The sequence below is a fragment of the Dendrobates tinctorius genome, unplaced genomic scaffold (genome assembly GCF_039654945.1).
Source record: "Dendrobates tinctorius isolate UK_male_01 unplaced genomic scaffold, ASM3965494v1 ptg000087l, whole genome shotgun sequence".
Taxonomy (NCBI): domain Eukaryota; kingdom Metazoa; phylum Chordata; class Amphibia; order Anura; family Dendrobatidae; genus Dendrobates; species Dendrobates tinctorius.
Genome location: NW_027361755.1, coordinates 10,126,234 through 10,143,957, shown reverse-complemented (window position 1 = coordinate 10,143,957; position 17,724 = coordinate 10,126,234). Strand labels below are relative to the sequence as shown.

The 17,724-nt window shown below is 42.8% G+C and overlaps 1 protein-coding gene across 3 annotated transcripts in view; it reads right to left on the bottom strand.

Annotated features, from left to right (window-relative positions):
- Nucleotides 1-17,724, bottom strand: part of IPCEF1 (interaction protein for cytohesin exchange factors 1) — a 575,254-nt gene that overhangs the window by 86,429 nt on the left and 471,101 nt on the right. For 2 of the 3 annotated variants that reach the window (XM_073585732.1, XM_073585733.1), the window contains one exon: nucleotides 12,323-12,504. The exons of the other annotated variant lie outside the window; for it this stretch is intronic. In XM_073585732.1, the coding sequence (XP_073441833.1) occupies nucleotides 12,323-12,504 (182 nt within the window). The remainder of the gene's footprint in view (nucleotides 1-12,322; nucleotides 12,505-17,724) is intronic. 3 annotated transcript variants of the gene reach the window in all.

Genomic DNA, 17,724 nt, shown 5'->3' with positions numbered 1-17,724 from the left:
TCTGTTGCTTTTTTAAAAAGACAGGCCACATTTTATAGTGGGGGATGTCGGTAAAAGAATTCGGATTAAAGTTGCTATGGCAGCTTCATGACTGTCTTAAATGCTCCAACTACTACCACCATCATCATCTTCTGCCTAGAGGCAGTCACTGTGCAGATAGAAAGTCTGAGTAGCAGAGGGTGAACGCTTAGGCGCTGTTGTACTCTGTCTTGTACTCTGTCTCTGTTTTACAAAGGCTAAATCTTCGTGATGAAATCATGCCTGGAAGAGCCAGAGCAAGACTATATGGAAGTTCACGGGGACAGGACTCATAACAACTGAAGCCTGGTGTTCCTGGGCAGGATTCTGACAAGCCCTCACCTACTAATACTTAACTGGTTGGCCGCTGACGTTTAAAAGGAGCCCATGCATTGTCTAGAACTGAAGACAGAGATTTTGACGTTTCGGCTGCATTTCAAGAGATGTCAATTGGAGAGTGTGGTGGTCGGAGATGTGACTTCTACACCACCACACGAGCTGCCGCCTCTCCACCACCCGATTTGCTGCACCCCCATCTTCTCTTTCCCATTCTCCCCCAGAATGAAAGTACGCAAGGACAAGATCTTCTCCCCTCTGTAACAGTCTGTCATTGTAATTTTTTTTTGGTTTAAATGATATTTATTCCTTTGTATGTAACCCCTTGTCATGTACAGCACCATGAAATTAATGGCGCTATATAAATAACAATAATAATAATAATAATAATAATAATAATAATAATAATAATAATAATAATAATACTACTATATGGGTGTTTCCTAGAGACAATCCATCATACATGTCATTGAAGGATTTTTTATTATGACAACTCTGTTCAGCTGGGCACAAACTATGTCAAATTGGTAGCTATACCCCAGTGTGTGTTGGCACAGTGTCATGTTGACTGCAGGTCCCAGATGTTATGTAGGTCCCTAATCTCACTTCCACTTCAGCAGCATGATGAATTAATTGGAAAAGCACGTGGTATTGGTGTAGCTGTTGCTTTCTTGCCAAAGAAACGCAATAACATCAATTACCTGGCTAGCCGCACACGGAATGGAGAAATAGTAAAGATGAAAATTGACAAAGTAGTTTCACATTTGAGGTAAAACACAAATCAACAATTTCCTTTAACTCTTACAACATATTATATTCAAAAGCCTTGCAGAAAAAGATGAATATATTGTGAAGCTAATACGTATGAATAATTAATCACACCATTGATGTTACATAATTATAAACATACACAACCTATCAGTGGTGAAATTATTTTCCACTGAAAATTTAAAGTATCAGACTAGTATCATCTTGTCGAATGATTTGAGCCACAAAGCCCTTCAAATTGAAACAATTGTGGATGTACTGTAGAATTTTCTCTTGAAATTTGGAAGTACGTGCCTTCTATGCTGTTTGTATTAAATAACTGATTTGCCAGATATGTACTGAGTCAGGATGCCCGGTCCATGGGTACCTGTGCTGCGTCGGTTCTGGACCTGTTTTGGCTGCGTCCCCTGTCTACTGGCGGAAGGAATAGGGGAACGGACAGGACCCTTTACACAGGACAAAGGGTTGTGTTTAGACAGGGAACAAGCCCAGAAGCTGAGGGGAAAAAAAAGAGAAGGAGTGAGTTCCCAGCTGTGAGCGTGTGAGCAGCAAGGGGGTCAGTGCAATATGCACCCGAAGTGCCGATGCTGCGGCAAAATGCAGCAGACAGACCCAGTGACCTAGAGACAGGGGGTCAGCTTATGAGAAAGCGGGCAAGACAGCAATGATTTTTGGCATGGACAAGCAGCGCATAGGAGGCTGAGTAGCGTGCTCCATACTTAAAGCAGTGGCGCTGCAAAGGATTGTTCCCGTAGTCTCCCGCCCCTAAAAGCAGTACTGCCATTTAGCAAGGCGCCGTTTGCCCAGTAACCGCCAGAGAGTGAGGCAACGTGCGCTCCTTGACTGTGAGTACTGTGCACGTGCGCAGTAGAGAGAACCAGTTCTTGCCACATGTCCTGCTTGGATAACCAATATTTATAAGGCACAAAGGAATGACAGAGGACGTTAGTACGGTCAGCAAGGTACTCCCCCAGCATCTTCAAAAACATTGCATTCCTAGGGACAGTACCCTTCGCCTCTGTGTCAGATTGATGAGAGGGTCTTTTAAAACTCTACAAGAACTTTGCCATTATTCCACTGCCTCTGCTGTACTGGAGTTGTGTCTCTCTCACCTGTACTCCTGGGTTGGCCAACGAACTGTGTCCTCTTCCGCCAGTGTTTGAGATTGTAATTTTATTAATCATGCCGCTATAAGGGCCCTCTGGTACTGCAACATTTTAGTACACCTGTCTGATTCAGGACTAAGAGATATAAAGTTCTCCGATTACCGTGGTTCTAGAAGTGTCAAAAATCAGTATTGCCTGTCTGTAATCCAAAATTTTGAGAGCGTGAGGGTCATGGGAAAGGCAGCGTAACATAAAGTCAGCCCAATGCGTCCCAGACTGCTAACAGGCAAGACTTCCGTGTCGTCACCAAGGGGGCGGACTGACAATGCTGTCCTCCTCCTCCTTGTCCTCAGGCCTACAACACTTACAATGAACCTCAGTAAGATCATATTACAAACATCATTGTACATACCTTCTTGTAAATACACCCCTGTATTTTTTATCTCCCCCACCTCATTTTAGATTGTAAGTTGTCATGAGCAGGATTGTTTTGTTTGGGTTAAATTATTGTTATTGTTGTTACTTAGTGTAGATTGTAAGCTGCCACGAGCTGGGTAGTTTTATTTGGGTTTAATTATTGGATTATTGTTATCGTTGTTATTTAGGACTGTTGTGTTTGAAACTGTTAAAACTGTAAATATGCTTTCGCTCTATAACTCTCAATATTCAAATTAGAGCACAAAAAAGCAGGATGGAGATGTTAATTATGGTGTCATTGACGCTCACCCTCTTGGTGGATTCCTCAAATTTTTGGAGGAAGGTACACATGTCAGACATCCATGTCCACACTTCAGATGTTGTGTGAAGACAGAACTGAATACCGACAACCTTGTTGATGCTGGTAAATTAGTCATCAGCTGCCCTCTTCTGCTCAGAAATCCTTTCCTACATCTTCAGTGTAGAGTTCCAAGGCCTGGGGGCATCACACACCAGTTGGTGAGCCAGAAGCAGCAAGCGCTGCTGAATCACAGCAAGGGCGAATGAAGCTGTAGCTGACTTCCTAAAATGGGTATTTAGAGCGTTGTATTTTTACCAGCAGATTGGCCAGCTCCGTGTCGCTTTTCAAAAAACGTTGACCAATTAGGTTAAGCGCATAACCAGGCATGGCACGTGTGTAAGCTCGCCTCGCCAAAGCGCAGCCACCAGGTTCCACCCATTGTCACACACAAACATGCCTGGCTCTGGGTTCAGCGGTCTCATCCACTGATATGCCTGCTGTTTCAGAGCTGTCCACAACTCTTCAGCATTGTGGCATTTGTCACAGAAGCATATTAGCTTCAGCACAGCCTATTACCGCTTTGATTAGGTAGTGCTGTCGGTGCTTCCAGCTTGTGACTGATGTGCTACCTTTTGTAGCTGGATGCTGAAGAGGAGGTGAAGGAGGAGGTCCAGGAGCTGTACACTTTGGGGGCAACCCGATTGACGTAGGGCACCCAATACTCTGTGTTTGTGAGGATGGCCACCATACCAAGGTCTGAGTGTGTTCCAGATTCCACTATATTAACCCTGTGTAGCCTCAGTGAGATGTATCGTCCCTCACCACAAGCACTCATCCACGTGTTTGAGGTTAGGTGGACTTTCCAAGTACCAGCATTGTGGAGAGCACAGGTAATGTTGTGGGACACGTGCCTGTATAATGGCGGGACAGCACACCGGGACAAATATTCCCGCATGTGCGTGGCCTCGAGTTGATCCTCGAATCTGCCCTCTCATTCAAATTACATATCAAGGCCCTTGTCTCCTCCTGTCCATTGCAACTCAAAAACATTTCCTGGATCCGTACATTACAAGAAACTTAAAAAATGTTTGTGCACGCCCTCACGATCTCCTGCCTCGAGTATTGCAACCTTATACTCTGTACCCTCCTATCTAGCACTGTTGCACCACTCAAATCTATCCAAAACTCTGCTGCCAGAGTAATCCAACTGTCCCTCCGTTATTCCACAGCCTCTCCTCTCTGCCATGCCCTTTACTGCCTTCCTATTGCCCATGAGCTACAGTTCAAGACCCTAAATATGACATACAGAGCCTTCCCCAAACTGTTTCCGCCATACATCTGTTACATGGTCTCCCAATGTCCGACTGGGTCATGACTTTTTGTACGCAAACACAGTGTGCCATCAGCAAGATGTACTGTCCCTGCCCACAAGCACTTATCCACGTGTCTGTGGTTAGGTGCACTTTCCCTGTGCCAGCATTGTTGATGGCACTGGTAATGTTGTGGGACACGTTCTTGCTTGTCTAATATCGTGACAACAGACCGAGAGAAATATGGCCGGGTGAGGACTGAGTACGTTGTTATGATCACCGCCATCAGGTTGTGGAAAGTGTCAGTTTCTCAAGAGCCTAGAATGCAATATTTCAAGGCAAGCAGATGACAAATTTGTGAATTTAGTGAATTTAGTACTGTGTTCTGTGGGACGTTGGCTGCGTCTTTCCGCTCAAGGTCCAATGACTAGGGTATGGACGACTGAAGGTTGCACTGGGACAAGTACGTGCACGTGCTTGATTATGGTGCAATTTGACTGTGGTCAACGACAGGTGCAAGGCATCTTCACATGCACCGTGGACAGGGGATTGGCTTGCATGCACAACAGCGGAAGAAGCCGTGGTATCACCCACAGACACTGTTCATGGAGCCTGGTGTTGTTAACTCCCTTGCTCGGATTTCTGAGCTGAAGCTCCCGCTGCTCCCTCTGGTGGTTACTGAGAGTAATGGAGCTGACCAGGTGGATGGAGATTCTCCACCTGATGATGATAATTGGGATTCTGGGATTGCTGGCTGGGAGCATATAATGGAGCTGGCTGCTCTTGAAGGTTGCTGGTGATTTTTTCCGCAGTGTGCATTTGGAGCTCTTTGTCCCCTGCCTGATCTGCATGTTCAGCTAAGTGATTCTTTTGCTAATCCTTTCCATCTAATCTGGTTGTGTCTTTTTTTGCTTTCTGTTTTGCTGCTAGGGTTCAGTGTGCTCCCTGCTGGGGGCAACGATGAGCTCTGCTTCATATGTTGCAGCTTGTTCAGTCCCCTGTTATGTTAGTATCTTTTGCTTGCTGCCAGTTTATTCCAGAGTGCTGATCTAGCGGGGGGAGATCGTGTGACCTCAGGTTTTTTGTATATCAGAAGTGTTGGACTTTTTCAGGGTTTTGTGCGTCATTACAGACAGTATCTTTTCTGTCCTGTCCTGTCTAGACAGCTTGGGCCCCACCATTTGCTCAGTCTGTTCTCTGCCTGTGTTTGTGTCTCATCTTGTCTCACCGACAATATATGTTTGGGGGCTTTCTATTCCTTTGGGGATCTGCTACAAGGCAGTCTAGATTTCATCTTTCTGTCTTTAGGCTTAGTTAGTCCTCCGGCTGTGACGAAGCATCTAGGGCATCGTAGGAACGCTCCACGGCTACTGCTAGTTGTGCGCATAGGATCAGGGGTCTGCAATCCGCTTAGTTACCAACCTCTCTGGTCTTCTGGTGGATTAGCCTGTTCTTGCCATCCTCCTTGGTGACCCATTCATAACAGCCTGGTGTTCAACCAACAAAGTCTGTTACTTTGCTGAATGTGCCTGATAATGCTGGTGGTGGTAAGGCTGGTAGTTTTACTACCCTGCCAGCTGCCGCCATGGCTGGTGGTGCAAATGTCCTTTTTGGGGTTATTGGCAGAGTCTTTAAAAAACAAGAAGACTGGTAGGGGGACATTCATTGCCCCCCTCTACCACACCACCTCCTCACCTCGATACTTGTCTTTCGTTGTTCCCCAAGACTCTGTTCTAGGACCCCTACTCTTCTCCATCTACACCTTCGGCCTGGGCCAGCTGATGTAATGGCACAGTTTGCAATATCATCACAATGCCGATGACACCTAGATCTGCCTATCTGTACCTGACTTCACCTACTTACTGACCAAAATCACATGTCTTCCCCCATAATCATCCCTCTTTTCTGCTCGCTTTATAAACGTGGACTGTTATGAATGGGTCACAGAGGAGAAAAAAACAAAACAAGCTAAGTCGCAGAAAACCAGAGTGGTTGGTAACTATGCAGATTGCAGATCCCTGATCCTAACCACACAACTAGCAGCAGCCGTGGAGCGTACCTACGATGATCCTAGACGCTTCGTCACAGCCGGAGAACTACATAAGCCTGAAGCAAGAAAAGGGGAAAACTAACTGCCCCAGAGCAGACCCCAAAGGAAAGACAGCTCCCACACATGTATTGACGGTGAAACAAGATGAAAGCACAAACACAGGCAGGAAAATAGGCTGAGCAAACGATGGGGCCCAAACTAACTAGAAAGGATAGGGAAGGAAAGACACTGTCTGCAATCTGCAAAAAACCCTACAAAAATAATGTCCAACACTTCTGATAGCAAAATTAACCCTGAAGTCACTAGACTTCTCCCACTATATCAGCACTCTGGCCTCTTTTTGCTCTGTCTCAGAATATTTCAATCTAATAAGGGACAAAAAGCAAATTGGCAAATACAGGTAAATAAGAGTGGAAATTCAGCAGAGCCCCAGTCGGGGCTGGCTGACCACACAAAAAACTGAATAGACCAACAAAATCAAGAGTGAACATTAGCAGAAAAACTTAGCTTTAGATGACTGGAACAGAGCTGAAAACCAAGACCTGACAAGCCAGAAGGAATCACCAGCACCTGAATAGGGAGTCGGCTGTCTTAAATCCAGTCTGAGATTCCTGAGGTCCAATCGTCATCCTCATTATCAGGTGGCAGATCTCTACAGATTAAATCAGCCTCACTACCTCCTGTTACCACCAGAGGGAGCCTGGCAGGAGAACTCACAACTGGTGGACCAGAAAATGAACTCACAAAAGTGGACATGGACAAGTCAGAATTCATTATCTGCAAGCATCTCACGCTGAATACACCAGAGAGCTGTGTATGCCTCATTTGGTGCCACTTCATTAAGAGGTAAAATTTGAACTAGAGAAAATGATTTTCAAGACATTCATTGCCTTTTTGGAACATTCTTTGCAGCGGTGATCTTCATCTTCTTGGTGTGGATGTGGAAAGTTTCTAAGTTGTCTTCAATACCATCATCGTCCATATATTGTAAAGAGGAAATTAGGTTTTTCAAAGGGTCATAGTTATTTATGTTTTGTGGCATTCCTTTGACAGTGTTGGTTACACTTGGACAATTAATTTTAGACTCTGACATTTGTATATTATTGGTAATATGTATGGGTGAAGATGAAGAAAGTTGTTGCACGGGTTTGTTTATAGTTATGGTTGGTGCACGCCTCTTTAAACTTTAGTTTTTCATGAGCATCCATCAGCTTGTTTGGTTTTTCTCCTACACTTATCTGCTTTCTATAATTCAGCATTTTAATAACATGTTGCACTTTGCCCTTTATACAGACTTTATACAGACACGTGCATGTTTGGCACCATATTTTGGATGGGCATTTCTTAGGACGAGTCTCACACATGCATTTGGTACACCGATCTTATGATGGGCATGAAACCGATGATGGTAATTGATGTTGGCTAACCGACGAATCATTATTGGCTGTATCCTGTATCTCATACCTCCCATAGCCACTGCTGTTATTAATCATGTACTTTCCCATTCCTGTCATCACCATGCCCCTTTTTCAGATCACTTCATACAATGATTCGTCCGCCATATTATTACTAATAACCTGCATCTTCCCAGCAGCAACTGTGTATGAAATCACGTAACAGTTTTGCAAGGTATTTATGATGCCCCCACCCCCCAAAAAAAGGCCACATTATGTTGATATCTACCCCCAGGGGAAAATGTTTGACAGCCAATCCTAGAATTTTTAATCAGACCTTCCTCCAAGTCTCATCATCCACCGCCACTAGATCAAAAGGGTTTACGTGTTCCATGCAGCTACGGCCAGTGTTGAATTATTAACAAGGGTGGGTGGGTATGTTGTGCGTAAAATACTTGTTCTGAAAACGGTTGAGGTGTACCGCACAGGGGAAAATGTTTGACAGCCAACACACTTAGTGTATGGGCATTCAAGTCTAGGAGACCCGCTCCTTTTTGGGACATTTTTGGTTAAGAGGCCCTTCTACATGTTTCTTCCAAGGGGGGATTGGGGTTATTTTAATCAGGCTTTCCTCCACGTCTCATCATCTGCTGCCACTAGATCACCAGTGTTAACATGTTCCATGCTGCTACAGCCAGTGTCAAAATCCTAACAAGTGTGGGTTTTTTTCTGGGCGTTAAATACTTGTTATGGAAAAGGTTGAGATGTACCACACAGGGCAAAAATTTTGTCAGCCCAATACACTTAGTGTATGGCCATTACAAGTCTAGGAGGCCCACTCCTTTTTAATGGAACTTTTTTGTTAAGAGGCCCACCTACATGTTTCTTCCAAGGAGGAATTGGGGTTACTGGGGTGCATATGATTTGGTAGCAGGGCAGGTCTTGCATTCAATGCATAAGAAAACAGAATGGGCATACAAAATGAATAATGTGAAGTGGATTTTCCTGTGTCCATCCAGTATGTGGGTTCAAAGGCTTATTGGGATGCATATGACTTGGTAGCAGAACAGGCCTTGCAGTCAGTATCACACAGGATAGGATTAGATACACAGCTCAGCAGTCAGTATCACACAGGAGAGGATTAGATACACCGCTCAGCAGTCAGTATCACACAGGATAGGATTAGATACACGGCTCAGCAGTCAGTATCACACAGGAGAGGATTAGATACACGGCTCAGCAGTCAGTATCACACAGGAGAGGATTAGATACACGGCTCAGCAGGCAGTATCACACAGGGGAGGATTAGATACACAGCTCAGCAGTCAGTATCACACAGGATAGGACTAGATACAGAGCTCAGCAGTCAGTATCACACAGGAGAGGATTATATACACAGCTCAGCAGTCAGTATCACACAGGATAGGATTAGATACACAGCTCAGCAGTCAGTATCACACAGGAGAGGATTATATACACAGCTCAGCAGTCAGTATCACACAGGATAGGATTAGATACACAGCTCAGCAGTCAGTATCACACAGAAGAGGATTAGATACACCGCTCAGCAGGCAGTATCACACAGGAGAGGATTATATACACAGCTCAGCAGTCAGTATCACACAGGAGAGGATTAGATACACGGCTCAGCAGTCAGTATCACACAGGAGAGGATTAGATACACGGCTCAGCAGTCAGTATCACACAGGAGAGGATTAGATACACGGCTCAGCAGGCAGTATCACACAGGGGAGGATTAGATACACAGCTCAGCAGTCAGTATCACACAGGATAGGACTAGATACAGAGCTCAGCAGGCAGTATCACACAGGGGAGGATTATATACACAGCTCAGCAGTCAGTATCACACAGGATAGGATTAGATACACAGCTCAGCAGTCAGTATCACACAGGAGAGGATTAGATACACCGCTCAGCAGTCAGTATCACACAGGAGAGGATTAGATACACAGCTCAGCAATCAGTATCACACAGGATAGGACTAGATACAGAGCTCAGCAGTCAGTATCACACAGGAGAGGATTAGATACACAGCTCAGCAGTCAGTATCACACAGGAGAGGATTAGATACACCGCTCAGCAGACTATCACACCATACAGTATTACAGATATGCCCACACTGGTGAAACTTCCAACCCCCCCAATTATACACTAGACTATGGGCTGTATAAGTCACTGTCCTCAGACAGCCATAAAAGCTGTCATAAAAAGGAAGGTGTCAGATTACCGGAGATCACTGGGGCTGAGTGAGGAGGCGGAGACAGAGCAGAAGAACACAGTAGAGCAGGAAGCACAGGGCCGAGCCTGGAGTAGCAGGACAGAGGAGCATAGAGGAAAGTCACCAGCACTCACCACTCTCCATCCTCTGGCTCCAGTGAGCGGTTCTCTCCTCTGCTGACCACCTTCTCCATATCTTCAGCCTCTCCTCACAACACAGGACCCGTTATGCCACAAGTGGTCCTGTGATAGAGGGTAAGTGGAGCTCAGCAGATAGCACTGGGCTACAGTAAAATGGCGCCCAGTCACACCTACAGCAGTGAATGGTGCAGCCCACAGGGGCGTGCCCAGTTCACTGCTAATGAGGCTGCAATGTGGGGTCGGGAGCCGACCGCAGTCTCCTATGTCTAGGGACGGCCATATTTGCAGACTGTATGAGTCCTCCACAGATCTGCAAATCAATATGGCAGCGCCCAGTGGCTACATTAAAACATTATTACAAACAAGCCATAAATCCTGGTTAGTACAACATTTGCTGAAACAACATGTTTTGTTACTTACTCTTTTTTTGCAAATCATATAAAATTGCGGCACCTTCCCTTTAAGAGTCCCTCCTTCATAAATGAAAGAAGATGTGTCTGCTTATGTGTCACACACCACATGGCCAGCAAGGGTTGTTAAATGTTACAATGATATTACTAAGTAAATACAATTGTATTGGTTGAAAGCAATGTTAAAGTTGAAAAACGCTTCAAAAACGATCCGTCTGAACATAGCCCAAGTGGGGGAGGAACATTTTGGTCCGGCGTTAATTATTTTGCCTTATATACAAGTCATTAACCTGGAAAGGATGTACCTTTACATATTTCCCAGCAAAATCCGCTTTGGTTTCGTTTTGGTATGTTTTTTGGTGCACTGGTAAAAATGGCAATGAACATTGTTTAAAGTTGTGAACTAGGAGTCAGGAATGCTTCCAGGGAGGATCATGGACAAAATGCTCGGGTCTCCCATAGACTTACATTGGGCTTGTTGTTCTGTCCCAGTACCCGAGTATTCCAATTTGCTCGACCCGAGGAACGAGCATCTGAGCATTATAGTGCTCGCCCATCACTAGTGACATGGCATCTCAAATCTATTTCAGCCAAAATTGAGCTCCAGAATTCAGTTCGCACTCCTTGCCTTCTCAACAGTAGTTTTCCACCACATATGAGGAATAAGTGTACTCAGGAAAAAATGCACAACATATTTTGGGGTCCATTTTCTCCTGTTACCTTTGTGAAAATTAAACATTTGGGGTAAAACCAATGTTTGTGAGGGAAAATGTATTTTTTGTTTTCATGGTTCAAAGTCATAAAATTCTCTGAAGCACCTTGGGATTTATGGTACTCATCACACATCTAGATAAATTCCTTGAGCAGTGTAGTTTCTAAAATGGGGTCACATGTGGTCGATTTTCACTGTTTAGGCACATGAGGAGCCATGCAAACACTACATGGCGTCTGCTATCGATTCTAGCCAGTTTTGCATTTCAAGTTTCAAATGGTACTCCTTTCTGAGCCCTGCCGTACTTCCAAACAGTCATTTTCCACCACATATGGGGCATCGGCGCACTCAGGAGAAACTGAACAACAAATTGTATGGTTCAGTTTCTCCTATTACGCTTGTGAAAATGCAAAATTTGGGGCCAAAGTAACATTCTTGTGAGGAAAAAAAAATAACATTTTAATTTTCCCTTCCACATTGCTTTAATTTTAGTACATCACATGAAGGATTAATAAACTTATTGAATGTGGTTTTGAGCACTTTCTGGGGTGCATTTTTAATTGTTCTCAATTTTGTGTCTTTTATTTAAAATAAACCCCTTGAAGTCACTTCAATTTGATGGGACCCCCCAAAAAATGGTTTTGTAAATTTTGTTAGAAAAAATAAGAAATTTCTAATCAAATTTTAAACCTTCTAACATCCTAACAAAACAAATTATGTTTTAAAAATTGTGCCGATGTAAATTAGACTTGTGGTAAATGTTATTTAATAATGATTTTGTGTGATGACTAGTTTAAGGATATACAAATTAAGTTTGAAAATTGCAAAATATTCAGCATTTTAGCCTAAATTCCAATATTGTCACAAATAAATGCAAAAAAAAAAATTAGCCTAAATTTACCACTAACAAAGTGCAATGTCTCATAAAAAACTAGCCTCAGATACACTGGGATATGTTGAAGCGTTCCGGAGTCATTACAACAAAGTTATAGAATTGCAAAATTTGGCCTGGTCAGGAAGGTGAAATTATGCTCAGAGGTGAAGAGGTTAAGCTCAGAAACCTTGTGTTTTAAGAAGATAACAATTTTTATGAGAAAATATTACAAAATATTCAATCTTACCTTCAGAGTACTGTTCAAAGTTCTAATTTTGTGCAGTTTTTCATTGATTGAAGGATTTTTGCAACGTTTAATAAACGACTTTCTCAGTTCAATTTTAGATGAGGGACGGCGATCTCCAATTGGTGATAAACTGGCTTCTTCTAACGATTTGTATAATTTCTCCATTTCATCATCATCTTGAGCTTACAGAAGCAAATAGAAACATTTAGGCATAAACCTGTCATTATTGTTATATCAGCACTAATTCTGAAAATTGAGGAAATCTTTATTGCCATAACGTTATCTACAGCAGGGTTTTATAGCTACTTTCCAATGAAAAAAGGGTATTCTCGTATGCTGTGGTTTTTGTTTGAAAATAGGAAAATATTCTTCCTGTCTATTTTGCCTTTTCATAAGAAAATGAAAATAATTTTCATCCTACTGAAGTATGCTAATGATGCTCAAAGGACATTTTATAAAATAATGGTTAATCAAAAATTCAAACTGAACAATTCATTTGATATGTATAGAAAACGTATAGAACATCTTTTTGTTGGAGGTATTCACATCTAGCTTGTTTGTAGGCCACATGCTACTAGATAATCATAGCTACTAGCATAAAGGGCCCGTCACACTAAGTGATATCGCTAGCAATATCGCTATAACGTCACTGGTTTTGTTGTGACGCAGCAGCGATATCGCTATGTGTGATACTTACCTCCGACCGGCTCCCCCGCTGGTTATCGCTGATTGCGTGAGAATGTCCTGGGCCGTTTCTCGTCGTCAGCTTCCTGCTGGGCTTCCTGTTGTGGCGACGAGCGACGCATGGACGCGGGCGGGAGGACGTCTTCATCGCCTCGTCTGACAGGTAAGTAGAGACTGCCGACCGCTGCTATGTCGCTGGTGAGATTTGCCTGTTTGGCAGCTCACTAGCGACCACTTAGTGATGCACCAGCGATCCTGACCGGGTCATATCGTTGTCAGGATCGCTGGTGCATCGCTAAGTGTGACAGTACCTTTAGTATTGGAATATGTTTGGTGCAACAACTCCATTCCTATCTGAGTGTTCAGTTGCTAGATTTGTATGCTGTTAATTAAGATAAAAAAATTCCCAGAGGCTCACACAGGGACAGCATGTGACTGTATTTCCTGTTGTTTTTCCTGTGTCTTTGTATGAGAGAAGTAGCCTGCTGTAGATGATGCACAAATAGAGACCCACAAATGATATATTCTTGATCTATTAAGCTTATCATATATTGTTCCTGATTGTTCCTGAATAAAGCTCTGCTGTCACATGTTTGGAGAGTATCTTGAATAATCTGCTGCCAACAGGATTATGGACCCAGAGTGACACAGAACCTCAGAGTAACACAGCAACAGAAGCCCTGGCAAAAGCAGCACAGAGCAACAGAGAAGATGTCCACTAGCAGCAATCCTGTCAAGTTCTCAGTGCCAAGCCTCACTAACCAGAACTGTCTGTCCTGGAAATTCAAGGTGAAGATGCTGTTCATAAGAGAAGGTATGTGGAAATATACTCAGGAACAAGTGCCTCATCCATTAGCAGATGATTGGCTAGAGAAGGATCAGAAAGCACAAAGCACAATCTCCCTCAGCAGGGCCGAACTGGCCATCTGGCAATTCTGGCAAGTGCCAGAAGGGCCTGTCTGGTCGTGGGCTGCCTTGTCTGCTGCATTGTTAACAGATAAGGGGTTCTCAAGTCGCTGATAACGTCACTTACTCCAGCAGGCCACAGGTAGCATTAGAAATATTGATCTTGTAGTAAATTTGCTTTCCTCCATCCAGGGTAATATTAGCAGTAATATATCCCATCTGGTGACTGGGGATAGGGACAGCATGGGCCTGTGTGATTTCAAATGCCAGGGCTGAATTTCAGCCCCAGTCCGTACCTGTCCCTCAGTGTAGATGATAATCAGATTGTGCATATATGCAAGTGTGCAACTGCAAAGGAAATGTGGAATAAGGTACAGAAAGTTCATGAAAGATCAAATCTCAAAGTGCATGAAAGTCTCAAAAAATACTAACAAAGCCACTCTTACCCATAGTCCCGGAACACGCAGCCCCAACACTTCCCCGATGAAGCCAATGCGAAACGCGCATTGGGGCTGCGTGTTCCGGGACTCCGGGAAGGGGGACTATGGATATTTCTACAATTATCCAGCACTGGTCTTTTTTGACCTGGGTGCCTATTCAAATGTGACCTTATTCTGCATTTTATTATTTGTTTATCAACTGAGCACATTGATATACACATTGTTGAACTGATTATGATGATTGACTTGTATTAGCCCTGCTACTTTCCCACCTCTTTATATATATTTATAATGCCAGACCTGGTGTTTCATATTTACTTGTTTGTCTCTCCCCTCTATTCATGAACTTTACTATTATATATTTTTGACATTATTTTGTACTGTACTTTATAAATAAAATTTTGTATATTTTTATATATTTAGGGTGTACACTCTGTGTTTCTTGTTATCATACTATTTAATGAGTGTTCCTATTGAAAGATATGTTTGTCCTGGTCCCAGTAGAACTGAATCCTGAGGATCTTATGTGATGCAGACACAATGTATTTCATTCTAATTTGTCTCTGTATGACTTTAGAAGGAGTAGTAGACATCTACTTCCACTGTCCAGTTTCCTCAGCACAAAGCAGAAAGATCCCAATAAAGGATGTTCTCTATGCTCCCAGCCTAGAAAGCAATCTTCTGTCAATAAAGAATCTCACACAAAAGGGGAATGTAGTTACTTTTAGAGATAACAGCTGCATCATCTCAAAGATGGGTCACACTCTTGCAGAAGGAAAAATCCAAGATGAACTTTATCAGCTAAAATGCAAAGAATGAGTGTACAGTATTAGATAAGATCTGCATAAGAACTGTATCCATGTATGGCACAGACATCTTTGGCACACAGATCCAGAAGCAGTAAGGAAGCTATCTCAACTTGCTAATGGTATTGAAATCAAGCAGCGTAGTCAAATCATGATGTGCACTAGCTGTCTTAACGGAAAAATGTCCAGAAAATACTTTCCTAAAATAAGCACCATTAGATCTGCACAGCCTGTGGATCTGATACATACAGATGTATGCGGTTCAATGAGTGTTCAAGAAGAGATATTTTTATTTTCTCACATTTGTTGATGACTACTCCAGATATGCAGTCACCTACCTGCTTCACAGTAAGAATGAAGTTCCACAGAAACTTGAACAATATCTTGCTGTAGTGTTTAACAAATTTGGAAGAATGCCAAAAGCCCTGTGTGCAGATAATGGAACCGAATATACAAGTGTTAAGGTGCAAACCATTTTGAAAAAGGATGGAATCGTGTTCCAGTCTACCATTCCATATAACCCAGAACAAAATGGCAATGCAGAGAGAGAGAACCGTACTCTCTGTGATAGTGGAAGAAGTATGTTGCTTGATGCGAATCTACCTACAACGTATTGGGGAGAAGCCATCATGACAGCTTCCCATCTTCAAAACAGAGTGCCAGGTAAAGCCACAAATAAAACTCCATATGAGCTATAGAACTGCAAGAAGTCTAACCTGAAGCACCTCTTGATATTTGGAAGCTAAACGTTTGTGTATGTTCCCAAAGAAAAACGTTCCAATGAGTATCAAACACAAAGCAAGGAGTCCTGTGGGCTATAGCAAAACTCAAAAGGGATACAGAATCCTGCACCAAGAGACCAACACAGTAACAATCAGCAGAGATGTAGTGATTGATGAAAACTCTGCATCGCTCAAATTCCATGAAGTTCGACCAGTTATTCAACCTAAGAAGCAAGAACAAGAATCTTTATCACCAAACTCAGACATCGAAAAGGAAAACACTGAAGTGTGGATAAGCTCTGAAGCCACCAAGGAAAACTCAGAAGAACCAAGTCAACCTCCAGTCAGGAGCTCAGAAAGGGCAAACAAAGGTATCCCAGCTAGACACCTTTCTTATATGGTCACAACACTTCCTGAACCAGAGCCACAGACATGTCAAGAGATGCGAACACTGCCTGTCCACGAGAAGCAGAAGTGGATAAATGCTGCTAATGAAGAGATAGAGTCCCTTCACCAACTCAAGACATGGGAGCTTACTGAGCTACCACAAGGAAAAAGAGCTATCGGATGTAAGTGGGTCTTCAAAAACATATATGACTCAGAAGGTAAAGTTCACCGGTTTAAGGCAAGATTGGTCGCAAAAGGGTACTTGCCAAAGTATGGTGAAGATTATGATGCTACATTTTCTCCAGTTGTGAAGCAAACTACATTCAGAACTTTAGTGCCTGTAGCTGCAGTTCAACAGATGACAGTGAGACATTTTGACATCAAAACAGCCTTCCTACATGGTGACATTGAAGAAGAGTTGTACATGGGCCAACCCGAGGGATATATTAAAAAGGGTAAAGAGGAACTTGCTTCTAAAATGCAAAAAACTCTATGGACTTAAAGGGGACCTGTCACCTTGCTTTTCCGCAATAAGCTGCGGCCACTGCCTTTTGGGGCTTATCTACAGCATTCTGTAGATGCTGCACAGATAGAGACACACAAATGATTTATTTCTGATCTATTAAGCTTGTAATATTATTGTTTCTGTGTGTTCCTCAATAAAGAATCTCTGTTGTCACATGCTTGGAGAGTATCCTGAATTATCCACTGCCAACAACTTAAATTGTATAAAAATTCTAAATATTATTCCTTCATATGGTTGGGGTAACCAATTAAAGAAAAAACAATTAAATCAAAATATCATATGAGGTCCTCTAAGAGTGAGAACAAAACAAAAGAAAAAACCTCTTTAAAAATAATTAATCACTTAAAAGTATACTAATACAGCATATGTACAACACTCTTAAAAGGGAGGACATTAAAGGGTTTCAGCGAAAGAATGTATTATGGCTAACAGACACTATTTGGCCCTATAGAACTGTTAAGCCTACCTGACCACGAAGGTTGGCACCATAAATAGTCAGCATGGAGCCCTGTTCAATGACAACAGTCCTTGAAAACTCTTATGTCCTCTATGCTAGGCAATATACAATATAAAATATACAAATATATACTCTGCTTCATTATATACCATTCTCCTGGAAATCTGATGTGTTTAACCCAATTTGCGAAGATGGTGGGTATATACAGATGTCACAATGTATTACATAATTCCTGCAATCAGTCCTGCCTTCTGCTTTATAATTTCAAGGGTGCAACTTTTCATGTATGTCTCCCAACTGCGCCTTCACAGACAAATTACCCACACCAAACACAAGGTTACTTAACTCAAGAACCATAGTTAGTCATCACTAAGGCCAGGTTCACATAGCGTTAATGCAGTCCGTTTAAAGGATTGCGTTACAAAGCGGCATTAACGCAATGTAAGGCATCCCTTAATGCAGCCATACACTGCC